At 35.1% G+C, this 20,526-nt stretch overlaps 1 protein-coding gene across 2 annotated transcripts in view; it reads right to left on the bottom strand.

Annotated features, from left to right (window-relative positions):
- The window catches only part of DERA (deoxyribose-phosphate aldolase), a 187,681-nt gene that overhangs the window by 39,663 nt on the left and 127,492 nt on the right, over positions 1-20,526 (bottom strand). Inside the window, exons 7-9 of one of the 2 annotated variants that reach the window (XM_007503600.3) lie at positions 9,609-9,721; positions 6,650-6,799; positions 2,674-6,136 (exon numbers count right to left, since the gene is read on the bottom strand). In XM_007503600.3, the coding sequence (XP_007503662.2) occupies positions 6,080-6,136; positions 6,650-6,799; positions 9,609-9,721 (320 nt within the window). In that variant the 3' untranslated portion in view covers positions 2,674-6,079. Of the gene's footprint in view, positions 1-2,673; positions 6,137-6,649; positions 6,800-9,608; positions 9,722-20,526 lie in introns of those variants that run through there. The other variant, XM_056799299.1, reaches the window with a different exon arrangement.

Raw genomic sequence — 20,526 nt, 5'->3', positions numbered from 1 at the left:
GCCATTCAAATAGAGAAAAAGGCAATAGGCATATTTCATTAAGAATTCTACCTCTAGTCATAGTTTGAAGGGTAACCTAACCCCATATCCTGTTCTCTTTTAACTATTTTCTGATATGATTTTTTATTTTCAGGCTAAACATTCATTTTGAACATATTGTAGAACCTGGTAAAAAGGCATTGGTCTAAAATGAATTTCCACCAAACTATTTTCCAATTTTCATAGGACTTGTTATTTTACCTCCAGTAATTTATGTTCTTGATTTTGTCAAAAATTGAGCTACTGTTTTTGATTGCTTCCATTTCTTACTTATCTAGTATCTCTTCCTTTTAATCAATTTCATATGGTCTTGTGGACTCTTACTTTATAGTGCGGTTTGAGGTCTAGTACCATTATGCCCCAATTTACTTATACTCAGTATTTCCAATAAGATGCTTATGAATTTTATTTCAAATAAGCTTTGTTATTTTGTTGTCTACTTCTATAAAGTATTCCTTTGGTAATCTTATTAGTATATCATGAAATCTGTAAATTAATTTAGGTAGTCCCATCATTTTTAATATGCTGGCGTGGCCCAGTCATGAGTATTGAATCATTCTCTCTTTTTTTCACTGTAAATTAGTGGCAATCTTTAAGGGATTTTTATTGTCTTGAGTAAAACATTAATATTTTATAGATTTTAGAGTTATTTTGAAAGCAACTTCTCCTCTCAGTATTACTGTCTGGTTTTTGTTGGTGCTATATAGAAATGCACAGGATTTTGTATTCTGCATTCTGCTATGAATCATCCCAATTGGTTTTCTCTCCGATTCTTTAGAATTTCCTAAATACATCATCATGTCATCTGGAAATGGTATAATTTCATCTCTTGTTTCCCAGTTTATACATTAATTCTACTCTCTTAGCATTATGGAATGAATGGAGAGCTTGGCTTTATGGCCAGGATGATCAGGGCACGTCTCTGCTCTCACATATTAGCTTTGTGACTCTAAGCAAGTCACAGTTTCTCAGTGGGCTAAACAACTGTCTGAAACTAAATTCTAGAGGAGGGGCTGACATATTAATAGAGGGAGTTACCTTATTTAGGAATTTTTTTATCTGTAAATTTTTTTATCCCTTTATCCCTTTTTATTCCTTTATCCTTTCTCTTGTCACTGCTTTAGCTAGCATTTCTAAAGCTGTGTCAAATAAGACTGAAGAGAGAAAGCTTTTGTGCTTTACCCCTGTTTGTATTGGAATAGCTTCTAATTTTTCTCTACTACAAATACTGTTGGCTTTTATCATTTTTGATAAATGTTCTTGATCATAGGGAAGAAGGGGACTTCCAAGCTCATTCCTTTTTGATTTTTTAATAGCAATTAGCGCTACATTTTGCAAAAAGTTATCTTCATATGATAACAACCATGTTATTTCTCTTGATGATTATATGACTGATCTCTTATATTTTCTGAATTTGGAATTATTCTTGTATCTCTGTTTCAAATGGAGCCTCTTGAGAATAACAATGATGCTCGAAGGGAATTTGTTCAATGCTGAGAATCTTGTGGGGGAGGACATGAAAAATAATGGTAGGAAGAATTAAAAAAGAGACAGTAGAGCCATTATACTTTGTGAACTACAAGGTAATCAAGTACAAGTAAATGGAGTGCTAAAACCAACACCATTACACATGAATTAAACATGTTCTCATGTGAAGAGTAGGATGGACTAGGGTCGATGTAAAAAAGCTTGATGAGGGAATTGCCATTCTCCTCTTTATCCAGCTATCCAATGTCAGTTCTTTCAGTATCCTGTGTTCCAGAATCAATAATATTCTCCACAGCAAAGTGTCCCAATAGCAACCTATGTAGGGATTAATCCTTTAGTATAGGATTAGGCAATTAGCCTGTAAAAGTCACAGATTGTAAATTGTAATCATTCCTTGGGCAAAACTCCTTCCACAAAGAAATAACCCTATCAAGTCCCATATAAATATGTATTTAGTTGGTAGTTTAGTTTCCAATCTCTCATTGCATCAAAGTGGGGAATTTCTGATATGGAAACTTTTCTACCTGTGCAGATCAGCAACTTATTTCTATCTTCCCCCCAGGTCCTCCTATGCAATTCCTAGCCACCCTTAAAAGCCAATTTGAATGTCATATCTTCCATGAAGCCTTACTCTGATTTCCCCAACCAGACATTTTCTTTCTCTGAATTCCATAAACCATTAAACCTTTTTGGACATATTTTTTGCATTATACCTTGTATCACAGTCATTTATATACATTTATCTGATGTTTCTCACTCTAAGCTTTGGAGGTTGACAATGGAATTTTATTGTTTATGACCCTAAGGCCAGTCCTCTAACCACGATGTCACTTTGCTTAGGGTATGGCACTGAAGGAACAGAGCAGTGAGGGACTCATGGAGAGCCTCAGAGAATTTGATTTTCATATGCTTCTTGAGAGTGCATCGTCCTGAATTCATAATGCTCTGGTCCTTTTGTAATTTTAGATAGTATGTTCAGTAGTGTTGAGAGAGCCTATGCTGGCTATGTTGAGTTCTTAAATACTCTCCAACAGGAGGAAACTACAGCCAACTTTGTATTGTGATTGAAAAAGTTATTTGAAAAGGCAGTAATCAAAGGAGCAGAAGAACACTACTAGGCTGATTCATATGACCAGGAGACTAGTAAAAAACAAAACCTTATGTTTGTATCTATTTATGAAAGAAAAACCAATGAATTTCAGATAGTACAAATAATCAGAGACTCACACCTGTGAATTTTAGATTTACTCCATCCTGCGTAGTCTAACAAAACAGAAATGTCTACACACCTACTTAAGGATTAAGTATTGAGAAGGATGGCCTATGACAGACATGTGCTAGCAAATGACAAATCAGAAACAACTGACAGACCTCTGGGCTGTCCTAAATCAAACTTAAGCTACCATTGGTACATGTGAGATGCAGGAAAGTGATGTAAAAATGGTCTATATATTTCGCGTCACTTCTCTCAGCTTCTTTTCGTGGAGAGGTGGCTCTGGTGGCAGCATGCTGAGTGTCTTGGCATCTTGGCATGGCGGCAGCTATTGTCTGGGTTTGGCAGTGAGAATTCTTGATACACTACTGGGGGAAGCTTGGTAACCTAGTTCAGGTGAGGCGTCTTCTCTGAGCTCTCTCAGAGTTTAGGCTAATTATTTCTCCTTTACCTTCCAAAACACTATCCTCTTAGGAAAGCCTCTAATCTTCTGAAAAGACCTCCTAATGGAGATCTTTGAACTCCCCCTGGCACAGGCCAGGCAGGAGAAATCCTATACCCTTTTCCCTTTCTCTTCTCCTTGATTCCTTCCCTCTATATTAATTAAACCACCAAAAAATTTCCAAAATGACTTGGGTATTTTATTTGGGATATTCCCTGGCAACCAATTAAATTTAGATTAAGTCACAACCCTAAAATTTCCCCTTATACACTTCCTGACATGATGTAGGGGCCTTGGATCAGAAACTAAAGTGACCCAGTACCAACTGAGCAAAGAACCCAAGCTATCTTTTGTTACTACCACGGAGTAGAATGAACTAAAGCTTAATGGGCTAATATTGGGAACAGAGATTTGTGTGTGCCAGTCTGTGCCACAAAAACCATAATCATTGACTGATGAGTATTTCTTAGGCCCTTCTCACATAGTAGTAGTATCATATAGTAGTAATAGTAAGGATTTTAGCTGACGTGTGTCCTCTTTTGTTGGAGAGTGGAAGACAAATAAATATTATGAAGATTAAAATTAACTCTCCCCTGATTGTGAAGATTAAAATTGTAATCCCTGCCTATTTTTAGATTTTAATCACCAAAAGTGTAAGCACCCTACTTAACAGTTGAGTATGGAGATCTTCCCATTTTTAGATCTAATGAGCAAAAGTGTAAACATCCCACTTAATCATTAAGATGTATGAGAGTGGGTGATGAATCAGAATCGATTGACTGCTTCCTGAGCAGTCCTAAAATAGGATTTCAACTGTGATTGGTATACATAGAATTAGGGGAAGGCACAGGAAGTGATGCAAGAGAAAGTGTCTTTAAATGGAAGTGACAACTTCCTGAATGGAGTTCAACTGGCAGTCCTTCATTTTTTGGAAGTGAAGATTGGAGACTTCATTTTTTGGAGTGGAGACTGAAGGAGAAATCTGCTAACTGGACCTAAGACCCTGTTCCTGATGAGACTATTGGATTGACACATGGTGAGTGAAAAAGCTGACTCCTTTCCTGGATATTTTCTGAAAAAACTAGCCTCAGGAGAGACTAGTCTCTTGAGAGAGTTTTTCCCCAGGTCCTCAGCTTTGCCGAGGCCAGCTAAGAACCAACTCTCCCTGCCAGGTTGGGCTAGGAGCCTGAAGTAAATCACTTGTACTTAGACTAGATATCTTACCCTATCCTCTCTCTGATTTTCCTTACTTCACTCTTTCTACATTTTGTAAATAAATTGTAAATAAATCTCTTTGGAATTAATATAAATTCCTGGCGACCACCCTCTTAAATAATCCAGTTTGATCCTTTTAAAATTAACCCCTTTTCCCCCTTACAATATATAATCATTTCTCTCAAAAGGACAAAGAGGTTTAGCACCAAAAGCAAAAGCCAAACATTTCTATAACAATACTGAAAGGGGACATCTGAAAATGCCAAGTAGGACTTTGCTACCACTCAACAAAATGAACACATGCACAATGGGCACTTTTCTATGAGGGAATTCTGCAAATTGGTTTGTCAAAAGTGGACGTCCATTGAATTCATGCCTCTGGGAAACCTTGCAATATTGGTAGAAAAGCACCTATGATAATTGCTTATGGCAATGATGGTGATCTTTCAGAAATGCTAAGATGACATAGTGATGTGGCCAAAATTATTGCTCATTCATTTCAGGCCTCTTCATGTCCTTGTAGACCTTGGTCTATGGAAGTTTTGTTTGTTTGGGTTTTGTTTTTTTTAACAAAGACATTGGAGTGGTCTGCCATTTTCTTCTACACTGACAAACCCAGGCTAAGTCACTTGCCGCAGGTCACACAGCTAGGAAGTATCTGAGGCTGGATTTGAACTCAGGTCTTCCTGATTCCAAGCCCAGCACTCTTTATACTGAGACACCTAGCTGCCTAGGAATACAGTATACAAAATGGATTATCAGCACGTGAGCATTGTTGATTGTCTGTGTAATATTTTTATCAGTACATTATAAAATAATAGCATCAATATCCACAAATAAACCACTTTAATTCAATAATGTATGAAGGGATTTTCTCTAAGAAATACTCCCAAAGAATCAAATGAAAAGATTCAAAACATTATCCTTACATCAATTAGAATTATTAATTAAATTAAATCAATTAGGTAATTGACTTTCTAAAATGAACATATCATGATTTTTTTAAAGTTGTCATTTTTAAGAGTAAGAGCTTTTTATTTTTAAAAAGTGACTCTAATTTTCAAATAACAGTGCTTGAAGTCATTAGTACAATTAATTTTTTAAAAACAATAATTACAAAAGATAGACATACTTTCATACGGTAAGCATTAATGCCAAATCAATAACTCTTCAAAATCATTTTGCTACTGTTGCAGCTCATGGATGTACATTAATCTCCTATTACAAAGTGTTACTGGAGTCGTCTACCATTTCTTTTTTTACATTTTTCACAGAATTTGCATGTTGTCATAGTTATAAAAATTACTTAGAAAAGTCTAAGAAAGATTAACACTGCAGATTTTACAACCATTATGAACAGCTCAAACGTGCCTTTTGGGCTTCAAAAAAGAGTCCCTGGCAGATAACATTTTGTCCTTCATCATTGGATTTAAATACAAAGACAACCCCAAAAGAAAGAATTGGCCATTCACCTACTTTGAAAATTCTTTTTAATCAGACGGTTTCGATGATGGGTAGAATTTGTATGTTCATATATATATATATATGTATATATATATATATAAGTATACATGTATGTACACATATGTGTATATATGTGTATATATATTCTCACATACACATACATACATACATACAGTAAGATGTTCTTGCATAAAGTTCCTCCAGCATTGGCCACTTATTTAAGCCATCGGAAGATCATGATAAGCTGCATATCTTCCAGTTACATGATGGTAGATCTAGAAGGAAAATTTAAAATGTTGATTCAAAATATGAATAAGAAAACCCTTATTCTTATGGACCCCAAGCCATCTCTCAAAAGATTTCAGGTAAAAGATCACAGAATTTAGATCTGGAATGGTTAGAAGTCATCCAGGTTCATGCCTTCAGTGTACAAATGAGGAAACTGAGGCCCAGGGACGTTAAATGGTCTAATGGTATTTACAGAGCAGAGCAGGAATTCAAAGAGAGGCCTTTTGTCCTCAAAGCCAGTGCTCTTTCCACCACACTACGCTGACTCATCAGGGATAGATGAGGAAAGGCACAAAGGGGATTTGACAATAAAATGAAACAGATGGATTTTCATTTCCAGTTTTGGACTTTTAAATCCTCTCTGGAGAAAACTATAATTTGCAAGTATTACACAGAGAGATATGCAACTTTTAATTTGTTTCTCAAAAACCCATGCAGACTTAATTGAAGAGGGGCTGGGGGGAGCCATACCCCGACGTGAAGGTCTTACAGCAACTCACCTGTCTCTCAATGTCAGAAAGCAACGTGCTGGCTCCTATGCGAAAGAGTTCTGGTTTCAGCCATTCATCCCCAAGCTCCTCTTTAATAAGTGAGAGCCAAGCCAGAGAATCCTTTGCAGTCCGGATACCTCCCGCCGGTTTAAAACCTATCTAAAAAAGAGACAGGAAAAAAAAGCCATTTGTTTTGACTGTGTGGCTTAAAATCAGTAAAAGGGTGGTTCTCAAACATTTTGGGTCCATAGATCCCTAGAAAACTTTTTTTATTGGCAACAATTTAGTTCTATCCTACAAACACTTACTAAGCACCCTTTCCTCAGGGAGTCTCCTAAGAGATAAAACACAAACACCAAATACTACAGTGCATGATAAGGGCATTGGAGAAGCAAAAAGTAAGGTGTCCTCTGAAGGGGAGGAAATTTGCAGACAGGAACTTCAGGAAGGAAGTGGCATTAGAGCTAGATGTGAAGGGATATAGGTAGGAATTCAACCAAGAAAACAAGAAGGAAGAATACTGCTCTCATGCTCTTCCCACAAAGAGAGAAAGAGACAGAGACAGAGATAGGCAGACAGACAGACAGAGACAGACAGACAGAAAGACAGACACAGAGTCAGAGAGAGAAATTAAGCAATAAGGAAATAGACATCAAAATGAATAACTAACATTTTATAGTGCTTTCAATTTGGAAAGCAATTTTTTATAACCTTATCCCCATTCTAGAGTTGAGAAAATCAAGGCTTAGAAAGGTTGTGCTCAAGCTCATGCAATTAGGATCAGAGATAAGACTCGAAATCGGGTCTTCTGAGTCCAAATCTTTCCATTTTATCATGTTTTGTCTCTAAAGAGAAACACTTAAAAAAAACAACAGTTGATAAATAGCCTACTAGTGATAATATAGACAGAAAGATGATGAAAAGCAGGCAGAACTCAAAAAGTGGTACAACACATGTATAAATTTTAATCATTTAAGTTCAATACTAAGGCATTTTGAGTATTGTATCTAAAAAAGAGCTTCCAAAACAACCCTATCTTTTTAAAAAGGAATATGAAAAGCATACATGAGTTACAAAACCAGTTATAAAATAATAACTTCACATTTCAGGAGGATTACTAAGCACGGCGTATGAGGCAGGCAGCATCACATACTTAAAACACCTTTCACCTCAGTAACGTGCAGCTTTACAGCCTAAGATGCTGGAGCCAGAAGCAAATGTGGAGGTAATTTAATTCAACTCAAAAGTTGGAATTGGAACATTCACTTTCTACCTTCTAGACCAATGTTATTGTGGGGTTGTTTTGTTTTGTTTTTCCCTAGTAGGTCACTGTATCTAGCTATCACTTGTTACCAATAGACGAGGTTTTACCTGCTTTGCAGATACATACCCAATTGCTCATTTTACAAAAATAAGTGAAATTTGGCTTGCATTTCTACCGAAGTGAAATTGGAAAATTTATGCCTAAAGAAAGGCATCAATAGTCACAAGAGGCAGAATTGGGCCCTCAATAGTCAAAGCTATTGGTTTCTAAGAACAAGTCAATTGTCATAATAAATACACTAGTGGAAAAATCTTGCTCCAAGACATCTTAGTTTAAAGGGGCAGAGGTTGGATCTATAATTGTCATGGCTATTCTGCCCCAAAGTCTAATATATTTCTACTTAACTAAGGTATCATTGTCAAGCAGTGTGTGTGTGTGTGTGTGTGTGTGTGTGTGTGTGTGTGTGTGTGTGTGTGAGGGCCCCAAGGCCTGGAAGAATAAATCTCTTATATTTATTTTGTCTAGTGTTTTTCTCAATATGACAGGATATAGAATTATTCAACATGAAAAAAAATTCTGGAAGAACCAGGCCCATCTAAACCAAAAAAAAAAAGTGTTCTTCTCCATAATGAACTTGAATTGTAGCTACATATAAAGTTGTCATATCCAATTGGCAAAGGATTAAAGGATTTTTTAGAATTTCCTTTCTGCAAGAGTGTAAAGATTGGTTTTAAAGGGCTTCAAGGAAGGAAAAGTAAAAATATTTTAAAGGCATTCTGCCTTTGCCCTACTTGTGTAAAAAAAAAAAATTCCCTAAGATAATTTGCAGCTAACAAGCAATTTGATACAAAAAGAAAAATCTAAGCACATTTTTAAAAATACCTCATATACTTTTTTCCCTTTTAACTACATATATTTTTCCCCAAAATTATTATTTTTCAAAAGTTGACAAAGGCCAGCATATACCCTCCTCAGCTTAACAGTCTTCCAGAGAGCACATCCAACTGCCATAAAACGCAAAAATGGATATTTAATTCAAGAGCTATATAACGCCTAGCTACCTTTTCCCTGCTGTTTCACAGTATTTCATTATTTTGTTTAATAAGTTCATCTCCTCAAGAATTTTCTCTTCACCTCATATTATTAAAAGTAATAAGTTTTTCTGGACCAGGGGTTTCCCAACAGAAAAACCAATTTATGTGTGTCCTTCAATAATGACAGGAAAAGATTATTTCCCATTATATTGCATACTTTTCATATCACCACCACAGCTTATCATTCAATAAATGTTAGTCTGCAATTTTTTCCGTTCCTCAAGGAAGTTTAATTTCTGCATTAACCTGTTTTCACTAGCCAATGCCTTGCTAGAAAGCCTCTGTGTAGCAGCAAAATTAGTTCGTTAAAGAACCCATTTAGGAATCTCTTGTCAGTGATAAAATTGTCTTCAGTTAATAAAAGGAGAGAAAGTCAGTTTACATCTCGGTCACACACACTTACACCTCCACTCACACTCACTTTCTGTTAATAGAACGTTTTTCACCATAAATTTGTTCTTTTGTAATGAAAGGTAAATTAAACATTTATCTTAATAAAGGTAAGTCATTCATGCCTTCGGTATATTAAAAAAAGTTATCATGGCTGTAAATGGTATCATAAGCAACATTATTTTTATTTAGAAGAAAGATCTGCTTGCAATAAAGATACCTTCTTTCCAGTTTTCCAAAAGAAGTCTCTAATGGCCCGAACCATCACTATAGCTACAGGAAAGGTAGCATTTACTGCTTCTTTTCCTGTAGAGGTCTTAATGAAATCAGAACCTAAAACAAAAGGAAGAAAAATTGCAAGCTAATTAGAAAACTCCTTATAGCTTTAAATCAGATGAAAAAACTGAGCTGCATGTTTGTTTAAAAAAAAGAGCAAAATTTTGCTTTATACTCATTATTTAAAAAAATAAAAGTTTATACATATAATAGGGGGAAAATAAAATATTATTTTTAAGTGTTTATTTTATTTGGTCATTTTCCAATGCTATTCATTAGAAACAAAGATCACCTTTTTTTTTCCTCCCCCCCAATAAAAAAAATTTTTTTTAAACCCTTACCTTCCGTCTTGGAGTCAATACTGTGTATTGGCTCCAAGGCAGAAGAGTGGTAAGGACTAAGCAATGGGGGTCAAGTAACTTGCCCAGTGTCACACAGCTGGAAAGTGTCTGAGGCCAGATTTGAACCTAGCACATCCCGTCTCTAGGCCTGGCTCTCAATCCACTGAGCTACCCAGCTGCCCCCAATAAAATATTATTTTTAAAACTTCGATTTTTAAAATTTGACATCAGACTTAAATACGGGTTATATATGTAGTTAAAAAAAAAACATTCCCCTTATAAAAATTCTATACAAGATTTAAATACAATAAGTACCGGAGGTGTACTTAAATCTGATAGAGAATTGTATTAAGAGGAGTTGTTGCTTTTAAGTAATAAATTTAATAAACTGAAGTAGCTCATAATGGATCATAGAACCACAGAATTTGAGAGCTGGGGATTTAAAAGGGACCAAAGAGGCCATCTCATCCAATCTGCACCCAAAAGAAATACCATTATAACATATCCAACAAGTAGAACTCCAAGGAGAGGATCACACCACTTCTTTAGGCAACCTATTCCCTTTTTAGACAGCTCTAATTGGCAGGAAGTTTTTCCTATCTGCCTAAATCTGACTCCTTCCACCTTTCAGCCATTGCTTCTGGTCATTTGCCTGAAGAAGACCAGGTCCTTCTCTACACACATCATCCCCTCAAATATTATTAGGTGCATCCAGAGTCTTCAGTCCTCCAGGTTAAACATCCCCACTTGAATCCATCCTCACATGGACTTCACTATATTGTCTGCCCTCCTCTCTTATCCGATCTTACCTCTCCAACTTCTCTTCTTAACCTGGGATGCCCAGAATTGAACCCAATCCTCTATTGGAGATCTACGGAAGGCAGAGTATAGTAGAACTATCACCTCTATCTCTCAATGCAGCCTAAGATTGCTTTTGATGTTGGTGCTACCATGTCATACTAGTGACTCATAATGAACTTGTAGTTCACTAAAATTCTAGATATTGTTCATTACAACTGCTGTTTAACCATTCATTCCTCATCTTTTACTCCTGAAACTGAGTACCGAAGTAGATGTACCTGAATAGATCGCTTTGCTTTTATCCTTATTAAATTTCATCTTATTAAATTAAGTCCAATGTCTTAGGCAAGAACTTTTTGAGTCCTGGTTCCGTCATCCAGTATGTTGCAAATCCCTCTCAGATTTATGTCATCAGAAAATTTGAGGAGCATGTCATCTACACCTTTATCCAAGTTCAGAATAAAAAAATTAAATAGCAGAGAACCCAGTACAGATCCAAGGGCACTCCACTAGACCACTCACCTCATTAACACTGATCTGTGTTATTACAGAATAGTTATTTTTGATGAATAATTCTTTCATTCTGGACTTATATGCTACTAGACAATAAACATAACCGGCTTAAAGTGAATGTGGCAGCATCTCTGTTCCTTAAATACCACCCTCCTTCCTTCCCACCCCTGAGTATTAAAATAATATATAACACTGAAGGAGGCAGACAAGGACTCTGAGTTCAGCCATTCAACTACCTCTGAATTCATCTGACTGCATTAACATGAAATCTATATCTTTCTATTTTCTCCACAACAATAGTATAGTATGAAAGATTTTATCATAAGTTTTGCTAAGATAATATGTGTATAACCCAGTGGAATTGCTTGTCAGCTCTGGGGAGAAAAAAGGGGAGAAAGAGAACATGAAACATGTAACCATGGAAAATATTCTAAATAAGATTTGCTAAAATCTAGGTAACTATAACTAAAAAATTCTTCTCATCTATTAGTATTTCAATCTTTTAAAAAATGGAAATGAGTTTTCATAATCTCACAAATATTTTTATAATGATTTGAAACTAAAATAAAATCAGATCATTTTAATTAATAACTAATTGAAGAAATAAAGAAAACATACTTTTTTCAAGATGTGTGGTAGCATAGAAGATAGGTCTTGGGATCAAGAAGAATTAGGATTAAGCCCCTCTGCCTCAAGCAACTCTCTAAAAACAAAATGACTTGTTGATCTGCATTGGAAAAGGCAATCTCTACACTGGACAAAATCACATATTCTGACCAAAACAAACAAAAAGGTCAGATATGTGTTTATCTGTCTGTCTATCTATCTGTCTATTAAATAACCATTTCTATTCAGATCTCCTTTTCCCTCAAAATCAAACACTTCTCATTCATCAACTCTCCTTTTGATTACTAATCTTCCAAAAACAAAAACAAAAACTGATACAATTATTTCTTCTCAATCTCTTGTTGGCTTATTAGATTTGAGTTCCTTGAGGAAGAGATCTGTCTTTTGCCTCTTTTTGCATCCTCAGCTCTCAGCAGAGTGCCTATCCCATAGTTGGTGCTTATTAAGTGTTTATTGACTAACAGACCTAGCAATATGACTTCTGTTTCCAGCAGAATGTAGTTCTACAAAACTACAAGGTTATCAGTGATCTCTTAGCTGTCAAATCCAAGGGCCTTTTCTCAGTCTTCATCTCTACTCCAAAATTTATTCATTCAATAAGCATTTTTTAACTGCCTACCAAGTGCCAAGTATACAGACAGATATGAAATAGTTCCTGCCCTCAAGGAGCCTGAATTCTCCATAGGATTTAACTCTGCTGATAACCCCCTCCCTATTTTGATTCTCTCATCTTCTGCAGCATCCATGGTTCTCTTCCTCCTGAGTATCCACTGGACACCTCTGAGGCTTTATGCATGTATTTCTGCCTTTTTTGTGCCTCATGCATTACCTTTCTGCCAAGATGGTTACTGGTGTGTGGCTGCTACACATACTCCATCTTCTTGGACCACAAGTGAGAGCTGAATGCCAGATGGACACCAAAAGTGAATAAATAGCTATGAAGCTAATTGGCCAGCGCTCACACAAGAGATGCTAGTCCTTGGACCTTCAATGCCCATATGCCCCAGATGAGGCAAGTTAAGATTTTAATAAGAGATTCAGTGTGGCTTTTAAGTTGTTAAGAGATGATAAAAGAGCAAGAGAAGGTAAGAACAGCTTACTAAAGGAAGAGAGTTATAATCACTCACATACTCACAAGCAATATAAAATAGGAGAAATTAGAGTCTCACTACCAGGAAGAAGAGAGAATAGGAAGAATTTAGTGTCTGACATTAAAGATGCCATGGATAAGTGACTGCTCTCTCTATTCAAAGTACATACATACTTATGCATATGTATTTCAAAGTTTCCTCCAGAGGAGGTGAAAGGGCTAGAGAAATGTTTTTTCTCCATTCCAAGATATCAGAGACAATGAAGTGGTTCTCAAAACAAACAAGAAAACAAAAGTGGGCCTTCAGCTGGGAGGGAGGGGGGTGGAGGAGTGAGAATAGAGGTGGGGAAAGATCTGAAGGGGCAGAAAGGACCCCTGACCTCCATCAAGCATTTAAAGAGTAGAAGAAGAAAATATGAAGCACTACAGGTTTTTTTGAGTGCTTGAAATTCTTTCTAAAGTGGAAAAAACTAGATACTCAAAGGAGAAAGTAGTTACTTGCCCTCCAAGAAAAGATATATCAAAACATCTAGCCAAAGTTAGAGGTCATCCAGTAAGAGGAAGAATAGAATACTGATAACTGGTGACTTCTTATTCAAAGATATTACCCAAAACATAACAGAAAACTTTCTGAAATCTGTCAGAAAGAAAGACTGTTTCCCATATCTAGTGAGATTTGTGTTAGCACAAAAAACTTCCAGAATGCATCTAGGAACAAGTGCCAAAGATTCCAAAGAATTCTGAATGAATGCTTAAAATATAACAATGGTGTCCAGACCAGGAACTGAGTGCACCTAACAAAGGCACTTAAGAATATATTTGTCTGGTGTCATACAAATATAATCAAAAGAGGTATAAACAAAAATAAATGGGAAAGAGAAAAATGCCCATGACAAAACAAAAAGCAGATAAAATGTTGGAAGAAGAATGGCAATTGAGACAAACATAAGTCACAAAAAAACAAAATCTAACCTTGAAGCAAATAGTTTTCAAACATCTATCAAGAAATGCACAAAATACAGGCAACAAGAAAGATGGAATAGAGGTATTAATGCAAATAGGCAAATCTGATCTCACAGATTTCATGAAGCCATGGAGGGATAATGGTTCCATTAATATAGTTTATTAGGTACTCTACATAATATCAGACTCATGAATAGGAAATGTCTCTAGATGGGTATATTATTAAAAGGAAACAGCATAGGTAGAAGCATGGGTGGAAGGAGTTCTACAGGTTAAGAAAGTATACTCATGCAAGATAATCCAGGAACCAGAGGGGAAAGCAAGGAAGAAAGCCTTTAAGTAAGAAAAATGGAAGGAGGAATGGAAATTACTGAATTTTCAGAGCATGCCATGCATCATCTCAATAGAAATCTAGTCAGGAAACACTCTCAGAAGCTTATATTAAGAGAGGTGCAGCTTCCAGGAATAAGAAGGTAGCAGTCCTGTTGCATTCTATACTGGTCAGACACATCTGGATGTTGTGTTTCATTTGGATTATCATCTATTAAGAAGGGAACAGACAACCTGGAGAATATCCAGAGAATAACAATCAGACTGGTAGAAAGCTTTGTATTCATGATATATGAAAATTAGTTGAAGGAACTGGGCTACTTATCCTAAATGTAGGACATGATACCTATTTTTGACTACTGGAAAACCTGCCCTGTGCAATAAGGACTGAACTTCTCCATTTTGGTCTGAGGGTAGATTTAAGAACTGTGAGTGAAAGTCTGAGAGGTAAATTTGGGTTCTAAAAGGGGAAAATTTCAGAAAAAAAATTGAAACTATCCATAAATAAAATGAGCTGCTTCAGAAAGCTCCCTCTCTTTGAAGGTTTGGTGAATAGGAGTTCTTTTGGGAGGATGGATTGGATAATCATCATGATCCCTTCCAACTCTTAAATTGTATGATTTTTTTGAGGAGAGAAAAAAAGTCAAAATGGGTAAAAGCTGAAAGAGCAACAAGCAAAAGGAAGAGTAAATATGATGAAGGATTCAACGTAAAGAAGAAAAGAACTGAGAAAAAGATAGACCCAAAAAGGAAAAGATAAGTGATAAGGCAAAATAAGAAAAGATAGTAAGGAAAATAAGTTGTGTAATAATTAACAGAGTAAAAGTAAAAATCAATGAGGTAAAAGTTTGTATTTATGCCATTCAATCAAATGTCTGACTGAAAATGAGGTGTTGTTTGTTTTTTTTTTAATTTGGGAAAAAGCACCTATTCCTTCAGATACCTATATATGTGTATATCATTCTCTTAAAAGATTTTATACATCAAGATCTGTGATTTTGACACTAGACTAATAGTACAAATGACATCCCATCTATAACTTAGTAGATACTCCTGGAGAGTTTCTCAGAGAAGTCAAGAAACTTGCCCAAAGTACCACATGTATTAAGCAGTACAGGCAAAATTGAATTGCATGTATTATTCATTCCAAATCTATAATTCTATCATCCATGGAAAAGTGTCTCTCAAAGATTTTAAAGAGATGACAAAAATTTGGTTCTGGAGTTTTTAATGTCCTCTGATTACCTTTTATTTCAGCTGATGTTGCCTCTTCTTTCTTACAGAGATGAAATGTTTGCTAACATTTGGTTTAGGGGTTCTTTTGATTCGTTTTACCTTTTTTATAGCAATTTAAGATATAACCAGTAATTATTTTATGTGAAGTTGAGAGCTGAGAATGATGATGAAACAATATTGGTTCAGAAAACAGCTGAATCCAGAGTGGTAGCATCAGTAGTACAGAGGACAGTCAAGGTGAGAGAGAGCCAGCATCATAATGGATAGTTCTATGAGGGGAAGGGGACTTATAGTTACATAGAGGATAACCAAACTATACATCAATAAAGGAGAAAGATGGCAACATCTCCCTTAGAACAAGGGCTCTTAATTTTTGTGAAGGTGGCTCCTTTGTTGTTCTAATAAAGCTTATGGAATTTCTCACAATATTTTTTCATGTCTGTTCTGTAGCACTGGTCTACCTTTCCATTTCTTAGGTAGTCCCAGATAGTTTTGAGAATTAGTGCTTTATAATACAATTTATAATCTGGTACTGCTAGACCTCATTCCTTTACATTTTTTAAATTATTTTTTTATATTCTCGAGTTCTTATTCTTCCAAATGAATTTTGTTATTTTTTCTAACTTAATATAAAATCGGTAACTTAATTGGAATGGCATTGAATAAGTAGATTAGTTTAGGTAGGATTGTCATTTTAATTATATTGGCTCTGCCCATCCATGAACAATTAATGTTTCTCCATTTATTTAGATATGATTTCATTTGTGTAAAAAATGTTTTATAGTTATGTCCTTAGAGTTCCTGGTTTTGTTTGGCAGGTATACTCCCATGTTTGTATTTTTTAATTCTAACTGTGATTATTTTAAGTGGAGTATTTCTTTCTATCTCTTCTTGCAGGACTTTGCCAGTAATATAATGAAGTGATGTATGTGGATTTATTTTATATATTCCTACTTTGCTAAAAGTTATTTATAGTTTCTACTAACTTTTAGATTGATTTTCTGGGATTTTCTTCATATACCATTATGTCATAAGCAAACAGAGATAGTTTTATTACCTTTTTTCCCATTTTCTAGGATTTTCTTCATATACCATTATGTCATCAGCAAACAGAGATAGTTTTATTACCTTTTTTCCCATTCTGATTCTTTTGTTTTCTTTTTCTTTTCTCATTGCTATTGCTGGCATTTCTAATGCTATGGTAAATAATATTAGTGATAATGCGCATCTTTGTTTCACTCTTGATTTTGTTGGGTAGGCTTCTAGTTTCTCCCCATTACAGATTACAGTTGCTGATTGTTTTAGATTGGTGATTCATATCATGTTAAGAAAAAGTCCATTTATACCTATGATTTCCAGTGATTTTAATAGAATAGGAAAGATACACAAAAATGCTAGTAAATGATTATAGTATTCTAAATAAAAATTTTAAAAAAAGACTAAGAGCCATCCTCCAGTTGATAAATGGGTAAAATATATGAACAAACAATTTTTAGATGGAGAAATCAAAGAAATATATAGATATATGAAAAATGTTCCAAATCACTACTGATTACAGAAATGCAAACCAAAACAACTCTGAACTATCACCCACCAGACTGGCTAAAATGACAAAATGGTAAAATGGCATGTGATGGAGGAGATATGGAAAAATGGGAACACTGATTTTGGAAAGCAATTTGGAATTACACACAGTTATACAACTGTATGCTCTAAGACCCAGCAATATTATTGATGATTCTACTTGACAAGAAGATTAGGAAATGAGAAAAAGAACCCATATGTTCCAAAATATTTCTGGCTGCTCTTTTGGTGATGGCAAAGAATTGGAAACGGAGGAGATGCCCATCAATTGGAAATGGCTAAACAAATTGTGGTATATAATTATTACAGAATACTATTACTCCACAAGAAATGATGAACAAACTGATGAAAAAAAAATCTGAAAAGAAATTATGAAATAATGAACAGTGAGAGTAGAACCAGTAGAATATTATACACAGCCACAGAACTAATACTATGAGAATAATCTCCAGAAAAATGAATAGAAAGATAAAATATCAAAGACTTAATTCATATGAACATGTTAGTTTCCCTGATGATATACCATGTGAAGTGGGGAAAGCAGAGGGGTTGGGACACTCATGGATGGGACCTGTTATGTAGATATGAAGAAAAGCAAGTTCTATATAGGAAACTTGTAATTTAATTTGTGTAATATCTTCTTTTTTCTTTATATATGGAAATGTTAGTTTTGTTTGGATTTATAAACATTTTGAATAACAATAATAATGAAGGGAAAATACTATTTTAAATGTTTAAAATAACAGAATTGCAAAGGAAATCAATTATATTAAAATACAATTATTGGGATTTTTTTTAAGTTCATGTTTTCTAAGTTAAGAATTTCTGACTTAAATAAACCTGCCCATACCCTTGTAGGACCTGTGGGGAAAGTAGGTCCCCAGGAATGAACCACTATAGTAAAAAGAACCTAGGAAAGACTGAATAAGAAAGCAAGGTTACGGGGGCAGCTAGGTAGCTCAGTGGATTGAGAGCCAGGCCTAGAGATGGGAAGTCCTAGGTTCAAATGTGGCCTCAGACACTTCCCAGCTGTGTGACCCTGGGCAAGTCACTTGACTCCCATTGCCTACCTTTACCACTCTTCTGCCTTGGAACCAATATACAGTATTGATTCCAAGATGGAAGGTAAAGTTTAAAAAAAAAAGCAAGGTTATATTGCTTGAGAAGCATTTGTCAACAGTGACCTACATGTTATAAAGGAAGCCATTCTCTGAAGTACTATCTCAAGGATATCTGTACTCTGAGAAAAGTTCTGGTGTTTTCAATTGCTTTTCATTAGTTAAACTTCTGCAGGAAATAGTGATAATCCATATCAATGCCTTTTCTTTCGTCCATTTCCTAATTTCAATAAATAATTTTAATAAATTGGATTTGAATAAGTAACTATATACAATATCTTTTCACTTTTATTATTTCTTCTAATTTGAAAGAACTTTTGACCTTTGGTCTAACTAGTTGATGGTTAACTCAATACAATTGATTTGAGAGTTATCTACATTGGTAAACATTTATTTCTTTCCGTTAAATCATTCCATGAATCTCATTTACGTTGTGTTCATTATATCAAGTAACTTTGGACTTTCTTTTTTAAGCTTTCCTGGTATATAGGTATGAACCTCCCCTGTAATCTACAAATTTCTGTCCATTTTCATTTCTTAATCCTGAACAATATTTTATAAAATACTTTTTTGCTATATTCTCACATTTCCATATCTTCTCTGATGGCATCATTTATTAAAGTATCAAGTTCAATGATTTTTCCAAGGTGATACAAGTAGAAAATAACAGAATCTATATTCATATTGATTCTAGAGTGAGCACTCTTTTCACTACCTTAGTCACAGTGATTATTATTTAGTCATCAGAAGGGCAAAACAGCCAAATGCCACCATCGTGATGTTTCTTATGGCCTTTAGGTATACAGTTCAACTAGATAACTATTTATTAAGTGCCTACTGTATGCTAAGTGCTGGAGATGGCAGTTTTAAAAATGAAACAGATCCTACCTTTGAGATGCTAATGGAATGATACAGTATAAAAATCACAAACATAAACACACATGCAAAAACAGTAAATAATATAAACGGAAACATAAAGTTCATGCAAAAATAATTTGAGGAAAGAAAGCAATCATGATAGCTAGCATTAATATGGAGGTTTAAGGTTTGCAAAATGCTTTACAAGTATGTCATTTGATTCTTTTAACAACTCTAGGGGTGGGTATATTATTACTTTCTTTTTACAGATGAAATTGAGGCAGTAATAGGTTAAAATAACTTTCTCAGGTAGTACCTGAGGCTGAATTTGAAGTCATATCTTACTGCCTTCAGGTATAGTGCTCAATCCATCAAACCACCTAACTGTTTCCTAAAATCTATGTATTTATTAAGTGACTAATATGAGTCAGGCAATATACTAAAGGCAAAAAACTAAAAATGAAACAGTCCTTTCCCTCAATCCCCTTATATTCTACTGGGAAAGGCAAGATATACTTATTTAAGTATATAAAATACCTACTTGTATGATATATATAAATATAAAAGACATGTGAATTTATACAAAGAAAGTAAAGTTTTTTGGAGGAGAAGGAGCACTAGAAACTAAGGGAATAAGAAAAAGACTTGTACAGGGTGGTTCTTCTATTGAGATTTGAAGAAAGCGAGGAATTCTATGAGGCAGAAGTGAGGAGGGAGTAAATTCCAAGCACAGGTAAGCTATACAGAAGTATAAAGAAGAGAAATGGAACACCAGCTATGAGAAATAGCAAGAAAGTTAATTTGGGTTGACAATAAGGTATATGACGTACATGCAAAAGAAAACTCTGGGAAACATTCTTCTGAGCAAAACTGACTTTATTGTGAATGTGCAATGAATTAGTGGGCTTCAGGCATCCCCAGTAGAGCCTGAGACCCCAAACTTTTCGGATTGACAGATATACTTTATACACTAGTCAGATTATACAAATCCTCTTTAATAAAGGGGAAGGGAGTAGGTCAACTACATATCTTTTTCCTTTGAAAGTAGAGCACCCTTAATTTGGTTGCCCTGAGTAAATGTAATTTCTATTGAAGAGAGTCCAGCAGCCAAATTCCCTCTTCCAGAAAGTCAAGTTTTGCTGTATCTCTTTTCTGTCACACAGTCGATGTAGCCTTCCATTCCATATATAGTGATATTGAGGATGGCCGAGGTTATTCTGTAGCTTCAAAGCCAAATGAGATAACATGATTCCACAGCCTCAGAAAATCCTGGATATATTCTAGGATGCTAAAGGCATTCACAAAACCCCCTTGACAAAGCTACTTTGCAAGGTAGGGCAGAAGTTTTCCTTATTTTACACCCAATATTATTAATGATTACTGATTCCCATTCACAACCAT

Source organism: Monodelphis domestica, chromosome 5, assembly GCF_027887165.1.
Source record: "Monodelphis domestica isolate mMonDom1 chromosome 5, mMonDom1.pri, whole genome shotgun sequence".
Taxonomy (NCBI): domain Eukaryota; kingdom Metazoa; phylum Chordata; class Mammalia; order Didelphimorphia; family Didelphidae; genus Monodelphis; species Monodelphis domestica.
Note: the sequence above shows the minus strand (reverse complement) of the source record. Positions and strands in the feature narration are given on the sequence as shown.